This window comes from Macadamia integrifolia, chromosome 14, assembly GCF_013358625.1.
Source record: "Macadamia integrifolia cultivar HAES 741 chromosome 14, SCU_Mint_v3, whole genome shotgun sequence".
Lineage (NCBI taxonomy): Eukaryota > Viridiplantae > Streptophyta > Magnoliopsida > Proteales > Proteaceae > Macadamia > Macadamia integrifolia.
In genome coordinates this window covers 16,558,164-16,577,967 of record NC_056570.1, presented here as the reverse complement: position 1 = coordinate 16,577,967, position 19,804 = coordinate 16,558,164, and the positions used below count along the sequence as shown (strand labels likewise).

At 36.6% G+C, this 19,804-nt stretch overlaps 3 protein-coding genes across 3 annotated transcripts; all 3 read right to left on the bottom strand.

Annotated features, from left to right (window-relative positions):
* Positions 1-3,696: 3,696 nt before the first annotated feature.
* On the bottom strand, positions 3,697-4,299 carry LOC122060665 (RING finger protein 44-like). Its single transcript, XM_042623786.1, has one exon. The coding sequence runs from the start codon at positions 4,297-4,299 to the stop codon at positions 3,697-3,699; it is 603 nt and encodes a 200-aa protein (XP_042479720.1).
* Positions 4,300-8,585: 4,286 nt separating this feature from the next.
* On the bottom strand, positions 8,586-11,879 carry LOC122061313 (rho GDP-dissociation inhibitor 1-like). Its single transcript, XM_042624540.1, has 5 exons — positions 11,095-11,879; positions 10,904-10,970; positions 10,252-10,470; positions 9,966-10,090; positions 8,586-9,067 (listed from the first exon to the last, which is right to left on the bottom strand). The coding sequence occupies exons 1-5, from the start codon at positions 11,383-11,385 to the stop codon at positions 8,990-8,992; spliced, it is 780 nt and encodes a 259-aa protein (XP_042480474.1). The 5' UTR covers positions 11,386-11,879; the 3' UTR covers positions 8,586-8,989.
* Positions 11,880-14,012: 2,133 nt separating this feature from the next.
* On the bottom strand, positions 14,013-17,437 carry LOC122061165. The gene is made up of 3 exons (XM_042624364.1): positions 16,979-17,437; positions 14,766-14,987; positions 14,013-14,623 (listed from the first exon to the last, which is right to left on the bottom strand). The coding sequence occupies exons 1-3, from the start codon at positions 17,435-17,437 to the stop codon at positions 14,399-14,401; spliced, it is 906 nt and encodes a 301-aa protein (XP_042480298.1). The 3' UTR covers positions 14,013-14,398.
* Between the last annotated feature and the right edge of the window lie 2,367 nt (positions 17,438-19,804).

Genomic DNA, 19,804 nt, shown 5'->3' with positions numbered 1-19,804 from the left:
AAGAAATTACTGCTACCGGGTTGCAGCCAAGTAGTTGCAATCCTATAGTAATAGCGAAGGGAATGGAATCCCAATGACAAGTTTGAAAATACCTAACCACCTAGGGTGAATTTTCCACCCTCCTAATGTTTTCTTCATTTGGGAAAACACTAGGTAGATCACACAAAGAGAGAGGTGTAACTCATTTCTTTCTTGTGTTTGCATATTCACCAAAAGAATGTGTAAACAATATGTGGCCGAAGGAAAATTAATGACTAGGTTTCCCTCCCTATATAACATCAAAGAAGTCGATTTTTTCCTTTTATAATTTTCATCCCCAGAAGAGCTCATAGGTGAGTTATCTAACCATTTTCATCTTAAGTAATTATTCATGATTACAATATGTTTTTGGGGTTTGTTCTGGATCATTACGTTCTCAATTTTCTTTCTTCGGTTCTTTGTTAAATGATTGTAAACTATGATTGATCTGTTTTAAATTTCAACACCCACAAACCTCCCCCTCAAAATAAATAAATAGATAGGGGAGTTGGCTCAAGTGGGCTAAAAGATTGTTCTAACTTTATAGATTCTTCTATCGGGTTTTTGATTTTCCTTTCATCCTTCTAATTCAAGTTTGGTATGTGTAAGATCCATACATCAACTTGATGGGGAATGTTGAATAATGTATTATTGTAATAATGGGTTCTAAGGGTAATATCCAAATGGACCCTTAAACTCTTAGGGATTACTTATTTTACTATAAATAGAGGAAGACTGGTCATTGAGACACAAATCCATATTCTACAATTCGAGAGAGACACATGATTCGAGAGAGACCCTTCCTTCCCATGTATATAGCTAATGATAGTGATTTTACAGTTTTAGTCTAGCTACATTGTTTCCCTGCACACTTGGCCCATCTTTACTTTGTTTTGTACTAGATTCTCCATTGCGAAATTTGTAATTGGTTTTCTAACTGGTTCTTTTTGGGTTCTCTACTGCATTGGCTAATTGGCTTTTAACCACTTGCCTATATACAATGGCAATTTCCTCTGAATTTCCTAGGAAAAAATTAATTTTATTTGCATTTGCACTTACTATTATCATCCATCAATCATCACTTCAATGATCATATAAGAATAATTGTGCAGAAAAATAGATGGCAAAGTGTGATTATTTGAAATACTTTATTCTCCCGCAAGTGAAGCAAAATTATCCAAAAGATTGTGCAATAGATGGATTCTGGAAGGCCATTGATGCAGATAGATAAATCTAAACATACCAGCTTCTGGAATTCTTGTCTCCTATAATGGAATCCGGAAAATAGGACATTGGAAAGAATCAATCGATGAATTTCTTCTTCAACTTTCAAAGACAAAAGCTGAAAATACAATCGTATTGGCTTCAAGATACAACATGGTCCTTTCATAAGTAAACGGGGGAGGGTAACCAGTTCTAATTCTATGTGAACTTAATAGAGAGACACAGAGATTTGGGTAACTAGCGGAAAATAAGGAGAGTATTTAAAGAAAACTAGTTATAACTTTCTTATGGTTTCTTACTGGAGAAATGAAATTTACAAGAGGATTTCTTAAGGTGCAAGTTTAATCCAACAGTGATGTTTCAATTTTGATTTTAGTAATAAAAAAAGGTTGATATAAGGATCCTGGATTGACTGATCCATCTAATCCGACCCATCCAATTAAGCCTGATCCAAGTGATTTTCAAAATCTATTGTCACAATAAAAGTGATTTTAAATTTCGTAAGCTAGGACCAAGGATTTAAACCTCAAGATCGGTATGGATTGGGATCAAATAGTATTGGACGGTTTTACCCCTGTTTTTTTTTTTAAATGTTTTTAATTTGATATTTTAAACCATTTTATTCTTATACCAGATGAGTGGATCGGTATGAATCAGATTGGAATTGGAGATCAGATCTGTCTTGACAATAAATTTATCACAGAAAAAAAATATATATTTTTTCTTCACTTGTAGATGATGGTTCACCTACCATCCTAGGGTTTGGAAACCCCTATTGGGATTTAATATTTCCTCAAAATATCCCCCTGATTGCCTCCTTGTCCATCTAAAGCAATGCGATCGATGAATGGATTCATCATTGTCTTAGGAAAACTCGAGCTGCAAAATTTATTTGTTACCTCTCTATGATCTTAGACTAAATGCTTCATTTTGAGTAATGGAAATAAATCTTCCACCATTTTATAAATATTTCAAGATAGTAACTTTTACCATCGCCCAAATGCCTTGTCTGATCAATATTCAACAATAATTTTTTTTCCTTCTCATGGTAAATTTATAAACCGCAATAGATATATTAAATCATTTTTGGTGACATACATAGTTGTACTGTTGTTGTAAATTAAATTAGTTGATGAACATAATTGATCTAGTGTAGTCTTTAACATATATATTGTTCGATGGTTCGAGTTTTGTCAATATTCTGCGGCGGATTTTTTCTTTTCTTCCCGTCATGGTAAACTTATGAATGGTGATGTGTATTTTTATTTTTATTTTTTATTTTTATTTAATTTTTTTTTTTTCGGTAGAGTGGTGGGTAATTTTCTACTTTCACAGTAAATCATTTTGAAAACATAAATTGTATAAAATTACCCATTTGTAAATCAACAACCACTTCTTTTTTTGGAAAATCTTGATGTGGGAGATTTTTTTTTTTCCCTACTAACTACGAGTATCCAAGCCTTCGACCTAACTAGTCTTACAAGTCTATACTAACCCCACAACCGCATGGACCAAATTATATTGGGGTTGAATGAGAATCATTCAACTTTCACCGAAAACAGTGAAGAGCACTAAACACCCTCGTGTGAGTGGCCCTAAGGAGATATGAGGAGTCAAACTAAAGACCACACACTTCTTGAGGCGAAGGTCCTTCACCAACTTGGCTACCCCTTGGGATCTTTATGTGCCTTTGTGTATCATGTGTGGTATGAGAGAAACCTCTTACGATGGACTGATAAGTTCAAAACATTTCAGCGTATTTGGAATTCTATTGCCTTAAGATTTAGAGGAAAGCTTGGTTCTCTATTGCTCGATGTCCAAGACACTAGTACAAATTATGTGAATGATGAATATATTGTGGGTAATGGAAATAAATCTTCCATCGTTTTATAAATATTTCGAGATGATAACTTTTACCTTTACCCAAATGCCTAGTCTGATCAATATTTGACAGCGACTTTTTTTTTCCCTTGTAATAGTAAACTTATAAACGGCAACAAATATATTAAATAATTTTTGGCGACATACATAGGTTTACTATTATCGTAAATTATATTACTTGATGAACATAACTATCTATTGTAGTCTTAAAACATATTCCTTGATAGTTCTAATTCTATCAATATTTGGAGGTGGATTTTTTTTTTTCCATCGCGATAAACTTATGAGCAGTGATGTGTATTAATTTTCTAAAAGAACAATGCATCAAGGAGACAGCTGACTCTCTCTATAAGATGTTCCATGGACCCACTCAGTTAGGGCTGAGCTCTCATCCTTTCTTGTAGAATTGGACTTTGAAGACACAAAGATTCATTACCAAAAAACAAAAGAAGACAGAAAGATTATGATTTGATTTAAGAAAAAAAAAAAAAACTTCATTACGTAACAGAGAAGATCCTTCAAAATCAACATCACAGTGACTAAAGATGGAAAAAAAAATATATATTTAAGAAATTAAGCTTCTGAAGGCAATTCATAACGGCACAAGGGGCACGAATTCTTGTATGCCAACCACTTAACAATGCATTCACCATGAAAGAGATGCGAGTAAGGCAACCGTGCAACATCGACTCCTCTCACGTACTCATCCATGCAAATCATACAAGTCTCTTTTGAAGAAGAAGAAGGGTCTTCTTCTATAGCATCAAATTTCTTAATCTCTAAAGCCTGAATTGAAGATGGTGAAGCCGGAACCAACCTGATTGAACCTTCTTCTTCTCCTTCGATATCCATGGACTCGAACCATTCAACGTAATCATCATCAAGACTTGTGTCATATTCTAGGAGAGGAACATTAAGAACTATGAAGATATCAAAGGCTTCACAAACGTCGTCTATCCCCTCTCTACAGAACGAGGCTGCTTCAAAAGCATAATGGGATATCTGTCGTTTTATTATCTCAATGGAATCTGGAGAGATTTTCATCTGGGTAAGCATGGTATGGATTTTGATCTGGCTGACTTCAGGTATAAGCAGGTAAGGGAACTCAATAATGAATACTTGCTCTGGCAATATATTAGAACTCAGCCTAAAACTGGTTTGAGAGCCATCATTCATTGTTGTTACATAGACATGGTCTTGTTGAATCAGGAAATGGAATTTGGTTGTGGGTTGTGGGTTGTGGGTGTGCTGAACGTGTGTGGCTTTCAGTATAGGAAGAACGCATGCATGTAACAACAACAGGAAACATGATTGAAGAGGAAGAGGAAGAGGACGAGGAAGAGGAAGAGGAAGAGGAAGAGGAAGGAGTGAAAGAGAGTAGAGTGAAAAGGTAACCGACTAGCCCTAGCTTTTATAAGTAGTATACGGGGAGGGTCAACCGTCTACCCAGTTCTACTTCAACTCCAACTAGAGGATTTGAGCAACTACCGCACATTAAGGAAGGTATTTTATTTTATTTATAAGTGAGTTCCAACTATCAAAAGAAAATACACAAGCCATGCCCGCAGTTAGGGGTGCAACAGGGCTAGGTTGGGCCGGGCTTTTTAAAACCCTAATTCAATCCTGAGTGTTCTTAATTGGGCCCAAGTCCATCTTGACCCTAACTCAGGGCTGCTAAACTTCAACCCAGGCCCAACCCTTACCCGCCCTGATTGGCCCTGATCTTTCAGGATCGGGCCAGGATGTCTCTATTGGCACTAACACTGACCCTAATTGGCCCTGACCCCGATCCTGATTGACCCTGACCTTGACCCTAGTTTGCCATCAAGGGCCGGGTATACTCTGACCCTGACCTTGCAAAATATGAAATAACTAATATATATATATATATATATATTCATAATAAAGAGGAAATAAAAAACACAAAGTCACAAATTACTTGTCATGTGGAGAACATCCTAAAACAAACATTTAAACAATATAAATAACTCCAACTATTATAGTGAATAAAGAGAAGATCATCCTAAGAAAGCAAATAATCTAAAAAAATACAATTATTTGTCATGATAAACAAAGAGATCATTCTACTAAGGCAAACAATCCGAAAATCACAAAACCCTTGTCATGTTAAACAAAGAGGAGAATATTTTAAGAAAACAAAACATCCAAAGTCAACATCAGGGGCAAAAACCAAACCTTGTTAATCAAACTATTAGTCAACCAGTTTTGTCAAATAATTTGGATATGAATATATGATGGGATTATCATGTTCCCGTATAAGAAGAAAAAGGGTTAGATTGGAAAAAAAAAATATCATTGACATAACATGAGATTACACACAAAGTTCCAATAAAATCAACATTTCAGATACTGATTAAGAGATGAAATAAAATTTAAAAAAATTAAACTTTTGTAGGAAATACAAAGCAACAAAAGGAGCACGAATTCTTGTGTTTCAACCACTTAACAATGCATTCACTATGAAAGAGATGTGATCAAGGCAACGGTGTAACATTAACTCCTCTCGCGTACTCATCCAAACAAATCATGCAAGTCTCATAAGAAGAAGAAGGGTCTTCTATATCTTCAAATTTCTTAATCTCCAAAGCAAGCGAAGATTGTGAAACTGGAACCAACCTGCTTAAACATTGATCTCTCCACCCAAATCCAAATACAATACCTCGACCCATTCAATGTAATCATCAATACTTACGTAATTTTCTTGGAGATGAGCATTAAGACATATGATTATATCCAATGATTGACAAAAGCTCCTCTCTCTACAAAACAAGGCCACTTCAAAACCATATTTTGATATATGTCCCTTCAGTCTCTCTATAGATTCTAGAGGGATTTCCATCAATGTAAGCATATCATGGATTTTGTATTCACTGACTAGAGGGATAAGTAGGTATGGAAACTCGATGGGGAATACTTCCTTTGGAGATAGGTATGATGAAGTTGTAGAAACGCAACCTTAAAACGATTCAGAAGATAATGGAAAAACAAAACAATCAATGCACACGGATTTTACGAGGTTCGGCAAGGTTGCCTACGTCCCCGGTGAGGTGAGATCCTGCTTCACTATCAATGGAGAATAGGGTTACAACACTCGTCCTCACACCTCTCAGTATTGCTTGCATTACAGAGAAAGAAACCCTCGCTATAAATATATAGCGAAAAAACCCTAATCCGGAAAGTACACAATTGCCCTCAAATAAAAAATTCGAGCGGGGGACTGCTCCCCCCTACACTCCCTACTATGTAGGGGGACCCCTGCCCCCTTGCAACCCCCACAGGCCGCTAACCGGCTAGCAGGATCGCCATCCTACCTGTCTAGGTACTGCACCAGTACTCCTTGGATTAAAATGCGACGGAATACAAGACATCATACACCAACAATATACCCAAGATTAGTTTCAGAGCCATCATTCATGGTTCTTACAAAAACATGCTCTCATTCAACCATGAAATGGAATGTTGACTTGAATTTATGGTCTTTCAGTATAGAAGAAATGCGTGTATGTAATTACGGCAGGAAACATGATTGATCTTTCTCGATGAAGGGAGAGGAAGAAAAAGAGAGAGTAGTAGAGTGAAAAAGATGTAGATAAGCGTGATGAATGGCCCTTTTACAAGGATAAGGGTAGGTAACAAAAATAAAAACCACTCATTTCTAATTCTGGGAGAGAGAGAGAGAGAGAGAGAGAGGGAGAGAGGGAGAGAGGGAGAGAGGGAGAGAGAGAGAAATGCAAAGAGGAGTGACGTCTGACCCTTTTATAAGTATAAAGGGGGGTAGCATAAATGGGAACTATCCACTTCTAATTCTACTTGAACTAGAGAGACATGAATGACCCTTCCATGAAATAAGGCTTTTGAATTCAGCGTCTGGGCAATTCGAATAAAAAAGGAGACTTATTTTAACCACATTTTGTTTCGCTTATTTTTTTGTTAATTTTTCAAGTTAAGTACCATTTGGATTGGCCAATGTTTAAAATTGTGAACTCCATGAAGGTTTGAAGCATTATGGAAATTTTAGCCCTTTAGGGTAAAAAACTGTTAATGAAGATCCAGGGTGCCATCTCAAGTCTGGCCCACATTTTAAAATGAATCAGATTTTAAGATCAAACCTACTTTAAATAGATCATGGAAAATGATTCACAATTATTGAACTTGAGGATTCACAATTATTGAACTTGAGGATGTGATGTAACTTCTTTCATGCTTGCATAGTCTAGTTAGGCCTTGTTTGCCTAATAGTCCAACTCCCTTTTGCTTTCATTTTATAAATCTCATAAATTTTTTTATTTGGGCCATCATGAAAAAAATATCAAAGCAGGTCATTTTTCAAAAATGGGTCAAGAATTCAAGACAAGCATAACAGAAACTTCTAAGGAACTTAAAGATTGAATGTTCTGACATTAACATAAACTAATGGTGAAACTATGGTGAGGAGAGGACTGTGCCCATCATGGACCCATGAGTATAAAGTAGATGATAAGGGATCTCTGGGACGTTTTGAAACCTATAATGGCCCTCTTTAAATATAGTGGTAGTGTTTTCTGGTCGTGGCTTAAGGGTTGTGCCCAGAAAGAGAGAAATGAGTACTATTGTACACCCTTGATCGATGTCTTCCCACGTGCTCCCATTGATGGAGGCACATAGCAAATGCTCTATGTCGCACTCAGAAAACTTCACTCCTTAAATAAAATTGGACTCAATTCAATCAGCTCTGGATATAATGACATCCGCAGAGCAACATTAGATATCATTTGGTATGATTTAAATATCGATATCAAATTGACACCCTCAACCTAGCCGATCTTGTATTGGGTATCGATATCACATAGAGGGTAAAATCCTAGGAAATGCTAATTTTTTATGTATATGAAAAAAATTAACTGATAAAGGCTGATTCAGATCTGGACTAAATCACTGTGAATCTCTAATTATCCCAGATCATGATATTCTTATGGGTTTTTTCTGAATCGTTTCTTGTTTATATTTTCCAATTTCATATTATGGGCATAACATGGATTATGAAATCAGGAGAATTAATTAGTTATATTTGATGGTGATTGTGGTGATTGATGACAGTTTTTGGGCATCGTGGGGACCCTCTCCTTTTGCCTTGGGGTGCGTTCCCATATGCATAAATGTGTAGCATGGATAATGGGCCAATGGTTTGATTAGTTAGGTATTCCAGCATTTGTTTTGGGCCTCTTTATGTAGATTCTTGTGAGGGGGTGCATGGAATGTGAATAGCAATTACTGAAGGTCCCAGTAACCTTTAGCTACATAAAATTCTTCACAGGAAAGTCACCACATTAAAACCTAATTTGTCAGAGACAAACCCCAGCTCCATGTGGGAATGCAAACAAAGATAAAGGAAACGCCAGAGCACAACAAACAAAAGGAAAAAGTAACCAAACCACATAATAAAATGAAGAACAAAGAAAAAGGAAAAAAGAAAGTTAAAGCTCGCTTGATCTTAGGCTGGAGCAGTTCATGGCCATTGACTGAGATTTAGTAGTTAAAAGTGACAAATGATAACAGTTATTCAACAAACCCATTACCTGCACCCCTTTCATTTTTCTCACAGTCCTTTTAAAAATGGTTAACAAGTTCTTGCTACAGAAATGAAGCTTAACAGCTGATGAATTTGTAGACATGGACAGAGAAAAGAAAGAGAAACCTCACAGACAGGGAAATAGCTCTCTCTTATTATGGGGATGTTCACCAATCCATTCTTCTTTAAACTTCTCTTTGGGTGGAAAAATAGAAGGGTGGGGGAGGGGGGAGATGGAGGGGCTTAGAATGTAAGTGAATTAGCGAAATTTGCTGTCACGGAATGAAGAATAATCAGCTAAGTGGAAGGCCATTCTTTCCTGATGTCGAAGGTGTAGTTGATCGTCAAGTAGGACTTGTTGTCATCATCAACAAACTGAAACCAAAAGCAGATGAAACAAGCAGGTGATCAGATAAGAATAACAATCAGATGAGCTCAGACAGAAAACTAGCAATTGTGTCCAATATGTATCAGGCTGATTCGATCTCAAAAAACCTCACTCTTTAATCTAAAAAAGTTGCTTTTGGGGTGTTTCACCGATACTGTATCGGTATCAGGTGCTGCCGATACCAATACAAGTAGGCTGATTACAGTACTGTGTTTTAGAACCATGGTGCCATCAACTAATCTTTGAATTGATGTGCCAAATATTAATTTTTGATGATATGTACCAGTCTGCAATCAATGACCCAAGTCCTTATGAAGGACAAGCAAGTATTAGTGTGATACTTTTCACTTACAAAAACATTCTATTGAGAAGGATAAAGATGAGAACAGTAAATGCAACAAGACCCAAGAGGGAGAATCATTTGTTCCCATCTCCAACAAAGTATAAACATGTCCCACATCACAGTCTGGAGTCTGGACCACCGATTTTGATAAATAAGAAGGTATTGATGTGCAATGGGTATGGGTGATCCATCCAATATGCAGCCAGAAACCTCCATAACTGACTGATGCCTAGTTTGTGGCTACAACCAGCCAAAGGCCTTCAAAGTTTTGAAATTTTATAGAAATAATAAGATCCAATCACTCATTTAGTACAGCACCGGCACCTTGGGTTAAGACTGTTATCACGAAGAAGCCTCACAATAGCAACTGGGCATGGATAACACATGCAAAACTTATTGGATCCAGGTTGATTATATTTTAACAGATAACAGGTTTTGCCTCTGATCAATTGATACCCATAGATCTAAAATTACTTTCCCATAACCAGAGTGCACAACTATCATAAAATGAGAAAAATAATTGTTCAAGTGATTGAACTTACCTTTGTTTTCGCTGAATATTGTCCTCTAGCAAAAATGCCAGAAGGGGTGGTCTCTTCTGGCATCTCATGTGTGTAAGGCTCTGCCTGAGGACTGAAGGTTCCTAGCATCTCTTTTGCGCTATCCACTGAATCAAATTGAGTGAAAAGTACATATTTCAACCCATTCAGACAAGTTTAGAAACAGACAATAATATAAATTAAAATCTAATTTTTTTTAAAATATTAGTAATGGACCTAAATTAATTCTGATGAAGATGGAGAGGCGGGAAAAGGAGGAAAATCTTACCCTTGACAGCAGTTTTCCACACCGTATTGGTGTATTTGAGCCCAGAGACAATGTTGTTGCTGACCTTGAAGGAGAATTTTAGGCTGTAACGGCTACCTTCTTTCAAAGTAAACCATAAGCCTTTGGGGTTTCCACCCTCAGGGATGGGAAGAATAAGTTCGGGTCTATCAGGGGAGAGGATAGAAAGGCTCAGGATCTTAACATCTGGTTCCAAAGTTTCTACACCAAAGGAAAACCAAGAAAAAAAATTCAAAAAGTAAACTTCACCCACTTAATAGAAACTAGATATCAGAGACAAACATAAGGGAAATGATGCAAAAGAGGCATTTCTACATACATAATGAGAGTCAAAATGGTGAAAAGGCAGTCCTAGGATGAAGCATACAAATTCCTTTAAGTATAAGTTTAGTAGCAAACAAACTGTTCTACAATCTAGGAAATGAAATTGGAGTAGAAAATGCAGAAGTAGGTAAACCCATCAAAAGATGTAATAAACTATTGAAACTGAAGAAAATAAGTCAAGTTATAACCCAGGGGAGGGGATTTTATTATGAGAGAGGTACTTTCAATGGCAATTATTTCTCTAAACCTGACATTCTTAAGAACAGAGATTCATTCGAGAGAAATTTTTGAGAAAACAAGAAATGAGCACCTCCAACAGAATCCAAATCGACACTCCCGAGAAGCTGTTCCTTCCACCTCCGCAGACTCTCATCGTCCTGAACAACAAAATCAAGTAGCATAAAATGCTGGTTTTTGAGTTTTGAAGGAACAAATATCTCAAATAAACAATCAAAATTTCTAAAAAAAAAATATATATGTTTGCTTTCCAAGTCTACCAACCTTATCCTTCTCAAGCTGCTCCTTCAATGAACATTGTGGACCCAACTCGAGTTTTCCATCTTCCTCATCCTCTTCTTCCTCAGTAGCATACAGAGAGGTCTCACTCATCTGTCTATTGTACTTCTCTCCTTCTCCTCCTCCTCCTCCTACTCCTCTCAGAGCCGCTTCAGTCGGCGTTGGAGATGGAGGTGGTAGAGAAGCATCTGTTACACGTCTCTTCCCCTCACCATCTTTGTTTTCATCAAAACCCATCTTCTTGGAACTAGAAACAGCTCCAACAGCCAAAGACATCAACAATTCATGAACAGTTTGTAACAAGAACGAGTTCCCTCCAAGGCCGACCTCACCGAGATGGTAAAACCCAACAAATCCACACAGCCCACCAAAAGGATAAAACAAAAACCCAGAACCACAACGGGCAAGAGAAACCCGTCAAAGATAAAAACACAAACAAGAACTTTACAAAAGAGAGAACCTCCCCTGTCAACGATTCCTGAGAAAGAAAACTAACCTTTATCTCTCTCTCTCTCCACCCAACAAACAGAAAATACCAAAAACCCACAAATGATAGAGACCCACAAAAACAGAGAAAACAAAAAAAGGGAAATAGTAATTCTTTCTCAAGCTGGCAAGAGTTGTTGATCGCTGGAGGAGAGAGAAAGAAGGATTGTTTGGGGAAGTTTGAACAGTGGGAAAAGGTCATGTGGTGATCCGAATATATGAAATACAGAGCAATGGAAGTGGAGAAATCATGAGGGTCTTCTTTCTGTTTTTTTGGGTAAAGATCGTGAGGGTCACTATCGCAATTCTCTACAAGCAGGCCACGATTCGACGCCCTCGCTGCCTCGCAAACGGTCGAATTTTTCAACTCACAGCCTAAGATTAGGTGTACAATAGATGCCTTTGACCTCTTCTTTTGGATTTTAAAAGCACAGATCTGATGGTTAATGATGTGGTCCTTTCTCTGTTCCTCTACCCAAAAATGGATTTTAGTTGCACCCAACAAAAAAAAAATCAAATAAGGGAGAAGGATTGCTGCCAAATTGCGTGGCCCTACACTTGCATAAGAATCAATGATAATACCCGGGGGCATCCAATAGGGTAGGATTTTTTAATGGATCTAAAGTTCCATTTTGTGACTGATCCAGATCGATTTCAAACTGATTTAAAATTGACTGAGATCGATCCAAATCCAGCTACAGGTGTTTGATACACCATGCTTACATGATTAACATTGTCTTCGGATAATTATATGGCAATGATTGAAGGCAAAAATGAATAAAATATATGCAAGTGAGAAGTGCCAACTTGCCATATGGCTATTCTCAGGAGATTTTAATAACACATAAATTTTTTTGCAGTAATTAATCGAGGGAAAAAGAAAGTTGTGTGGCACTTGCAAAAAAAAATCCAGTGCATGAGGCTCCCTCTATTACAAGGTTTGGGAGGGGCAAATATAATTAGCCTTATCCCTTGCTTTGCAAGAGAGGGTTATTTCCAAATTTCGAAGTTGTGACAAGCATGCGTGGCCACCTAAACAAAAGAGCAAAAGAAGTGCAAAATGAACCTCTTGTGAAATAGAACTCCTACCCCCCAGTTGGATGCCCCAAGGGCCAAGTCCCACGCTAGGCAACGATCCCCCTCTTTTTAATTAAATGAATGATCAAATGAAATAATCTAATAATTTTCCTAAAATGATTTTAGCACAAGAACAAGTGAGTCCTTTTTTTCTTTTTAGCTAACATTTTCTTTAAATTTTAATGGATGGAGCTTCTATTTACAACCGGTACTTTATTATAGTCTGTCTTAATAAACTTGTGACTGATCTATAGTGTTGCATCAGTTAGACAATCAACACTTTATTATAATCAGCAATAACCAGTCAATCTTTTAATATGGATCCTTGCGTTCGTCCTTTCTTGAAACCTCCATTTAGCAGATCCTATCAAGTTGGGTTAAGGCTTTAATTGTTGTTGTTATTGTTGAAGTTTTTATTTACAAACCCTTGGATTTAGAACCGAAGTAATATAATCCATTGCAGGTCAAGATTTCAATGGATCTCTCAATAGTTGCTAAGTAACAAGATAGTTGCTTGTACTGCTCCAAAAGTGCTAGAGACTTCAAATCAAGGGCAGTGTAGCCCTGGCTTGAGAAGTAAGCCCATGGCAAATAGGATGGGCTAGTAATGGCAATCTCAGAGTAAAGGTGCGGTTACACCCTGATCAGGTCCTGGTCGATTCCGACTTCGATCGGACAGGATTGGTGAGAAATCGACCGGAATCAGCCAAAATATCCCTTGACCATAGATTTTAGAAGGTTGTCGGCCAAGCCGGGTCAGCTAGAATCGGGTTCAACCTCAGCCAATCGGATTCTGATTCTGTGATCCATGGCTAAGACACTGACTGGGTTGGGATTTTCCAGTCAATGGGAATTGGGAAACAAGAGTGAGATGGTCTAGGAATTAAGGGGTTTTAAACGTGCAAAAGAAATTGTTCATGATTTTGCTTCTTTTGGAGAAGATTGAACCGAATTGGAGAATAAGCTTTTTTTGGGGGGAACCTGTAATGTGTGCTTTCCACCCTCACCTCTTGGCCCTAGAATTGGTGTCGCCTTAATAAACCATATTTGATCAGAATTCACCCACCAATCAGGGTGTGGTTCTGAATTTGTAGGGTTTTGTAGTTTTGTAGAGAAGACTACACTGCCAAAGCTGAAGCCAGGTTGCAATTACTGCAACATATCCATATTTTGCAAGCATTGATGTCTTACTGTTATCTTCAGGATGCTTCAATTGAGTTCTAATCACTAGTGCAGTCATTGAGCCATAGAATATTAAAGACAAAACAAGAGCATGGTAAAGTTTCTTTGGATTTACTGATACCACCACACGAAATGTATCACGCAAATGGCGCAAAGTATAAATTTCAAATAGTCTAAACTACAGGCAAAAATATGTTATTTCTAGCATTTACAATGTTTTTATTTTTCTTCTGTAGTTAATAGCATAAGACATGGTCGAACAGTAATTCAGAAACTCTATAGCTAGTATTACTCCTACCTGGACAGCAATGCTCTTCAGAAATGGAGCTTGTTACATTCAAAGCTCAAGCCAGTCATTTTAACAAAAAATTAGCTCACTAAATTACTCCAAGTTTTATACAAAATCAGCTACTTCTGCAATAAAACTTTGTATCAAATGTCGACAAAAATGGATCAGCTCTAGGAGGAAAAAGCCACCATGATAATCATCACAGCAAAAAGACATGGAATGAGGAGAACACATAAGCACCTGGAAGAAAAGGTATCAGTCACTTCCCCATTTCCTTATCACACTCTCCTTAGCTGAGACATGGGTATGGAATTCCTCCTTCAGTGTAATATGAGGCTTGACATAAGGACCGGTTGGAGAAATCTTTCCCAAGATGTGTGATGATATGACAGTGAAGCTATTTCTTATCCCTCTCAAGGCAAACAGCAATGGGTTAAAGATGACAGCAAGCATCACTTCCCCTTTTGCAATCACAAGATACTGTCAAGCAAAAAAAGGAAGAATTCTACTTTAAGTGAATGCAATGGAAAAAAAGCCATGATAAAATTTTATGGTAATGAAAGAAAAAAAATGGGAAAAACCATAACAAAAAATACCAGAAGTGAGTAAAAGTACTATGTACCATGAAAACAATGCCCAAGATAGCAAGCCCTGCTTGCTGGGCTTCTTGCCAGAAATTATCGCCATTGGATCCACCAAACCATCTACCCCATCCAAACCAACCTCCTCCACCAGCATTGCCCCCAACATCTAACGCCTCTCTTTTCTGAATTTCTTTGTTCCATTTGTCAAACTCATTTTTCTTTCCACCAAGAGCACTTTCTAATGCCTTTTTTGCTTGTTCCTGCATCCAGAATTTTTTGTAAAAGCTAAATACATTATACAGAGTAGCTTTTCCAGCTTTAGTTGAAACCCTTATACAATATTTTTTTATATATATTTTAGGAGAGAGAGGGTAGATGCAGGCCCAAACATAACCTATTGTTAATATAAAAGTCTTGCAACCCACCCCCCCCAAAAAAAAAAAAAAATAGTAACATCAGAACAAGTATTTTGTGGCTCTTTAAGGATGTTGAAATCAATGTCAAATATCAAAATCAAAGCTGACCTTAGCAGCGGCCTCCTTATTCACCAACCTACTAACAGTGCCTTGCTTATTCTCAAGCCATAACTTCACCTAGGTGTCCTAAAATGAGAACACTGTCTCTTGCTTCAAGTTCTAACAATGCCTGGAGCTACATGTCAATGCTTATATGCAGATCCACTCCTTGCTTTTACATTTTCAATTTTCTTATTTTTTGTCTGATAAGTAGGTCTTTAAGTGTGTCCATAAACTTTATTTAAGAAGGGATAAAGGTTCCATCACACCTGGACTAGGAACCTTTTCTGTCATGCGAGCCATTTATTAGCCATGTGAACAGATGATTTGGCATGCCAGCTATCAGATAGATGTGGGATCCCCCTGACAGACCACCTGTCAAATTTGGTGGCATATCTCATATGGCCACCCATGTAGGGCAATCCCTATTAATTATTCGACAACTACTGCTGAGATTATTACGCATTCACCTGTTAGTACAACGGCACATATGGATGTCTGTGTCAAATTTTCAACCGATAGATGATGATGTGTGCAATACGTATGGCTACCAATTTTGGATCCCAACTGATTGCCACATGGGAGTTATTAAATGCATGATGAAATGGGTAATGGGTATGGTTGTCCTGGAACCCAGCCCCCTTTTAATAAAGAATAAAAGTTCTATTACCAATAGGTCTACACACAAGTTTGATGTCCTTACCAACTACATAAAGAGTACACAGAACATATGACTTTTCATTTTAATATGGAAGGGAGAGGGGGTTAATAACTTCCAAGCATAAAGGATGTATAACAGATAAAAATGGATCCAGTTCATCAACCAAATCTATGCTACTGGAAGAAGGGTGATTGAAGTAGACCTGGAAACAGAGTCTATGAAAGTTGCGTTAATGCAGCACAGAAAAAGGAGAACAACCACACAAGGACAGCAATATGTTTAAAGAGAAAAGCAAATAAATTTCCTAAAGGTTATTGGAGGCATATTTACTGAAATTCTTCAACAAGTGGGGGTCGGGAGGAGGATGGATTGTAAATTTGTGGTAGTATGTATCCCATCAGGCAGTTGTGGTAATTTCCATAATCAGATAAAAAAAATGGAAACATTATGATGGTTTTGGATAATAAGGATTCATTAAGAAAGTAATATGAGTCATATGACAAAAGTATACTACAATGTGATGAATTAAAACGTTGAATAAAAATTTTCCAGGAATATTCATGCAAAATCTTCATAGGGGAAACTGGGATACACAAATCTTGTCTCTGAATTTCTCCATATTAGGCGCAATTCACCCTACAATGAGTGCACTCCTACTTGCATAATTCACCGCTATGTATCCAACACTCCTTGGAATAAGCAAACCTTCCAGCTGCAAGTGTTATCCTCATACTATGGGAATCCAAGCGGTCCCCAAATGAAAAAGACACAATTCAATGGTGCCCATTATAACAAAGACATTTCAGATGCCAACGAAGCGAGAGTAACAGGGTACACATAGTTTCCCTAAGCATTCATTTCTATACAGTAATTTGGTTCACAACATGATATAACTCAGTTGGTCAATCGAAAAGATCAAACCCACAAATCCAACAGATGAAAGCAAAAAGGGTTTTTCTTAATTCAGAATTTGTAACAGAATCCATGAAAATAGCTTCAAGAACCCAATAATTTGAAACAAGAGAAATCAGTCTAACAAGCGGGTATAGAAACGAAGTGAAATCAATCTGCTTACCTCTCTACGATTGTCTGAGAAAAGGCACGAATATCTGCCATGGGACTTAAGCTTCTGTTGCAGAGAGTTCCACTTATTAGGGTATTGATTTGGGCGGAGATTGGTACACAAGCTAACGGGAGACGAATCGAGGTGGATTGAAGACGAGCAGCGGAGAGTCCTTTGCGGTGAGCATGGGTTAAGGACCTGTGCCATGGCTTTCCTTCTGCTCACTGTTGCCTGTATGCTCCTGTCTCTGAAAATGTCGCTCCAGTAACCACTATCTCCAAGCACACACAGGCTTTCAACGCCCAGATGGATGAGGGTATTAAAGTAATATTCCTCGACAAACAGGTAGCTCTTGTTGGGAAAAGAAAAGAAGATAGTCTGACGCAGGAAACATCTATACGGGTGCGGATGTGAAAAGACCACACTGTCCTTCCCTGTTGTGCATTGAAGATACCCTATCACTCCTCCCATTGATCGGTGCATATGGTGTTTTCTATGCCAAACTGATAAATTTTTTTTTATTTTTTATGGGGAAAGAACTCTATCGGTCTAGTGCAAAGTAGGCCAATGAGAAGGCATGCAAGAACCTCTTTAGCGCTAACTGGGGAGGGGTAACATAGTCTTTTCATGCTCTCTATAAGGGTGTCATGTGCTCTATGCCCCATTCTAGACATCTCCTGCATCAGATTGATAGGGTTCTTTTTTCTTTTTTCTTTTTTTTCTTGGGAGAAAATAAGCTACCCCATCCTATGCTCCTACGCCTCGACACCGTGACCACCCCTTTTTGATGAGATGACCATACCACCTTCTCTTGTTGGTTGCTTCCGCACACTCGATGTGTGGAGTTCTCTATCATATGAATCCACCCACATCTATCAAAGCATGTGATTGAAAGTTCATAAGTATATCAGAAAAAATTTTCCTTTTATTTTCCTCTTGAATTTTCAATTGTATCCATTTGGTTATCTTAAGATCTCGAATTTTCAATTGTATTATAGCTTATACCAGTAAGAAACAACCAACCATAGTCTCTAAAAAGGAATCATTCTTAAGGAGTAGAGTGATCATTCCAAAAAAGATGAGAGAAATAGGCACATGGGTCGGGCCTAGGATTTATAGACTGAGAAATTGGCCCATAAATATAATAAGATAAATAATCAATTCAAGTCCAAAACCTATCAATCCAATGGTAAATTTTGGTAGTGCAATTGGGAAGAGCCAAGGGTTTAGCCCTCTTTTTATTGTAACCACTACATGGGTCTTCTGTTCTGGACCTATTTAGGAGGGGTTTTTTATTATTTTGACATGGATTGATGATTTGATTATTTTGACAGCTGGTTAAAGAGGACATGATCTAGATTATTATTGTTTCAGATTTTAATACTTAATTTAACCAAATTAACTTTCCATGTATTGTCATGCATATCTACGATACTCTGATCATTACTATGCTTTCATCCAAATTCTTGGATTTTAATATTTATAATTTTTGATAAAATTCACCTTGGTTGAAACTTAACATATGAATACAACTAAGGGTGTTAATCGGTCTGATTCCATTGTAGATGGTTTGATTTGATTCGATGTAAAATTTAGATCAAACCAAAATCAAACCATTTAATAATCAGTTTTATATATTAAAATCGAAACCATTTATAAATAGTTTCGGATTAAACAGTTTTAACTAATTTTCTTTGCTTTCTAATTTTTTTACCCAAACAACTTCTAACGTTTAAATTTTGTAGTACAATGAATGTAAAATGTAACATTGAATTGAATCGTTTATTGTTATATTATTTTTTTGATAGTTGTTTAATGTAATTTTTTTTTTATTGAAATGTATGTAAACTTAATATTGAATGACTTAAATTTACTATATATATGTTAATCGGTTTAACGGTTTATTTAAATATTTTATTAACGGTATAAACTTTAAAACCAAAATCGAATCACGGTTCAATTTTAAAATCAAAATCAAACTATTAAATAAACAATTTTACGGTTTAGATGTAAGCAATTCGGTTCAATTTTGATAAACGATTTCAATTTCGATTTCAAATTCACATCCTTCAATACAACATCTTGAGGGCTACTTATTCACAACATTTGGTCTTCATCTAATCTATAATTTGGTCATATGGCACACAATTTATTTTTTTCATCATTTCTATTTACAAGTAGAATCATCTTTTTTGTTCAAACTTTGTAAGTAAATAGAGTGGGTATAGTCTGGTCACCCATACAATTTTCTGTGATTGTCACATTGCAAATAATGGTATTAATTTATCCACACTAACAATTATGTATTAAAAAAAAAAACAAAAGATATGGACCACTAAGGAAAGGGTTTTCTTGTGTCCTTAGACCATGTCTTAAACATTCTCATCGCTTATCGGCAAAGCTATGATATCAAACTCTCTAATTGTCATTTTTATAATTGTGAAGTCAAAATATATTTTCTTGGGATTTTTATATTGTTGGAATGTGACTATTTTGTCTAATTAAATATCTTCCTTTCTGATTGATCTTTTCATAGTTTTTCTTCGATCAAAGATCTATTAGTTATAAGAGTTAAGATTTTTTTTTTTTTTAATTAAGAGATTTTCTGATCATACTCCCTCACATTTAAAATACTAGAATTTGAATTCCTTTGTTAAACTAAATTAATTCAGTCAAAATATATGTTTCTATTAGTTTTTATATTTTGGAATATAATCATTTTGTATAATCAAATAATCTCCTCTCTAATTAATCTTTTTATAATTGTTTTCTTTGATCAAGGATCTAATAAGTTATAAGAGTTAAGAACTTTTCTTCAATTAAGAGATTTTTTTATCA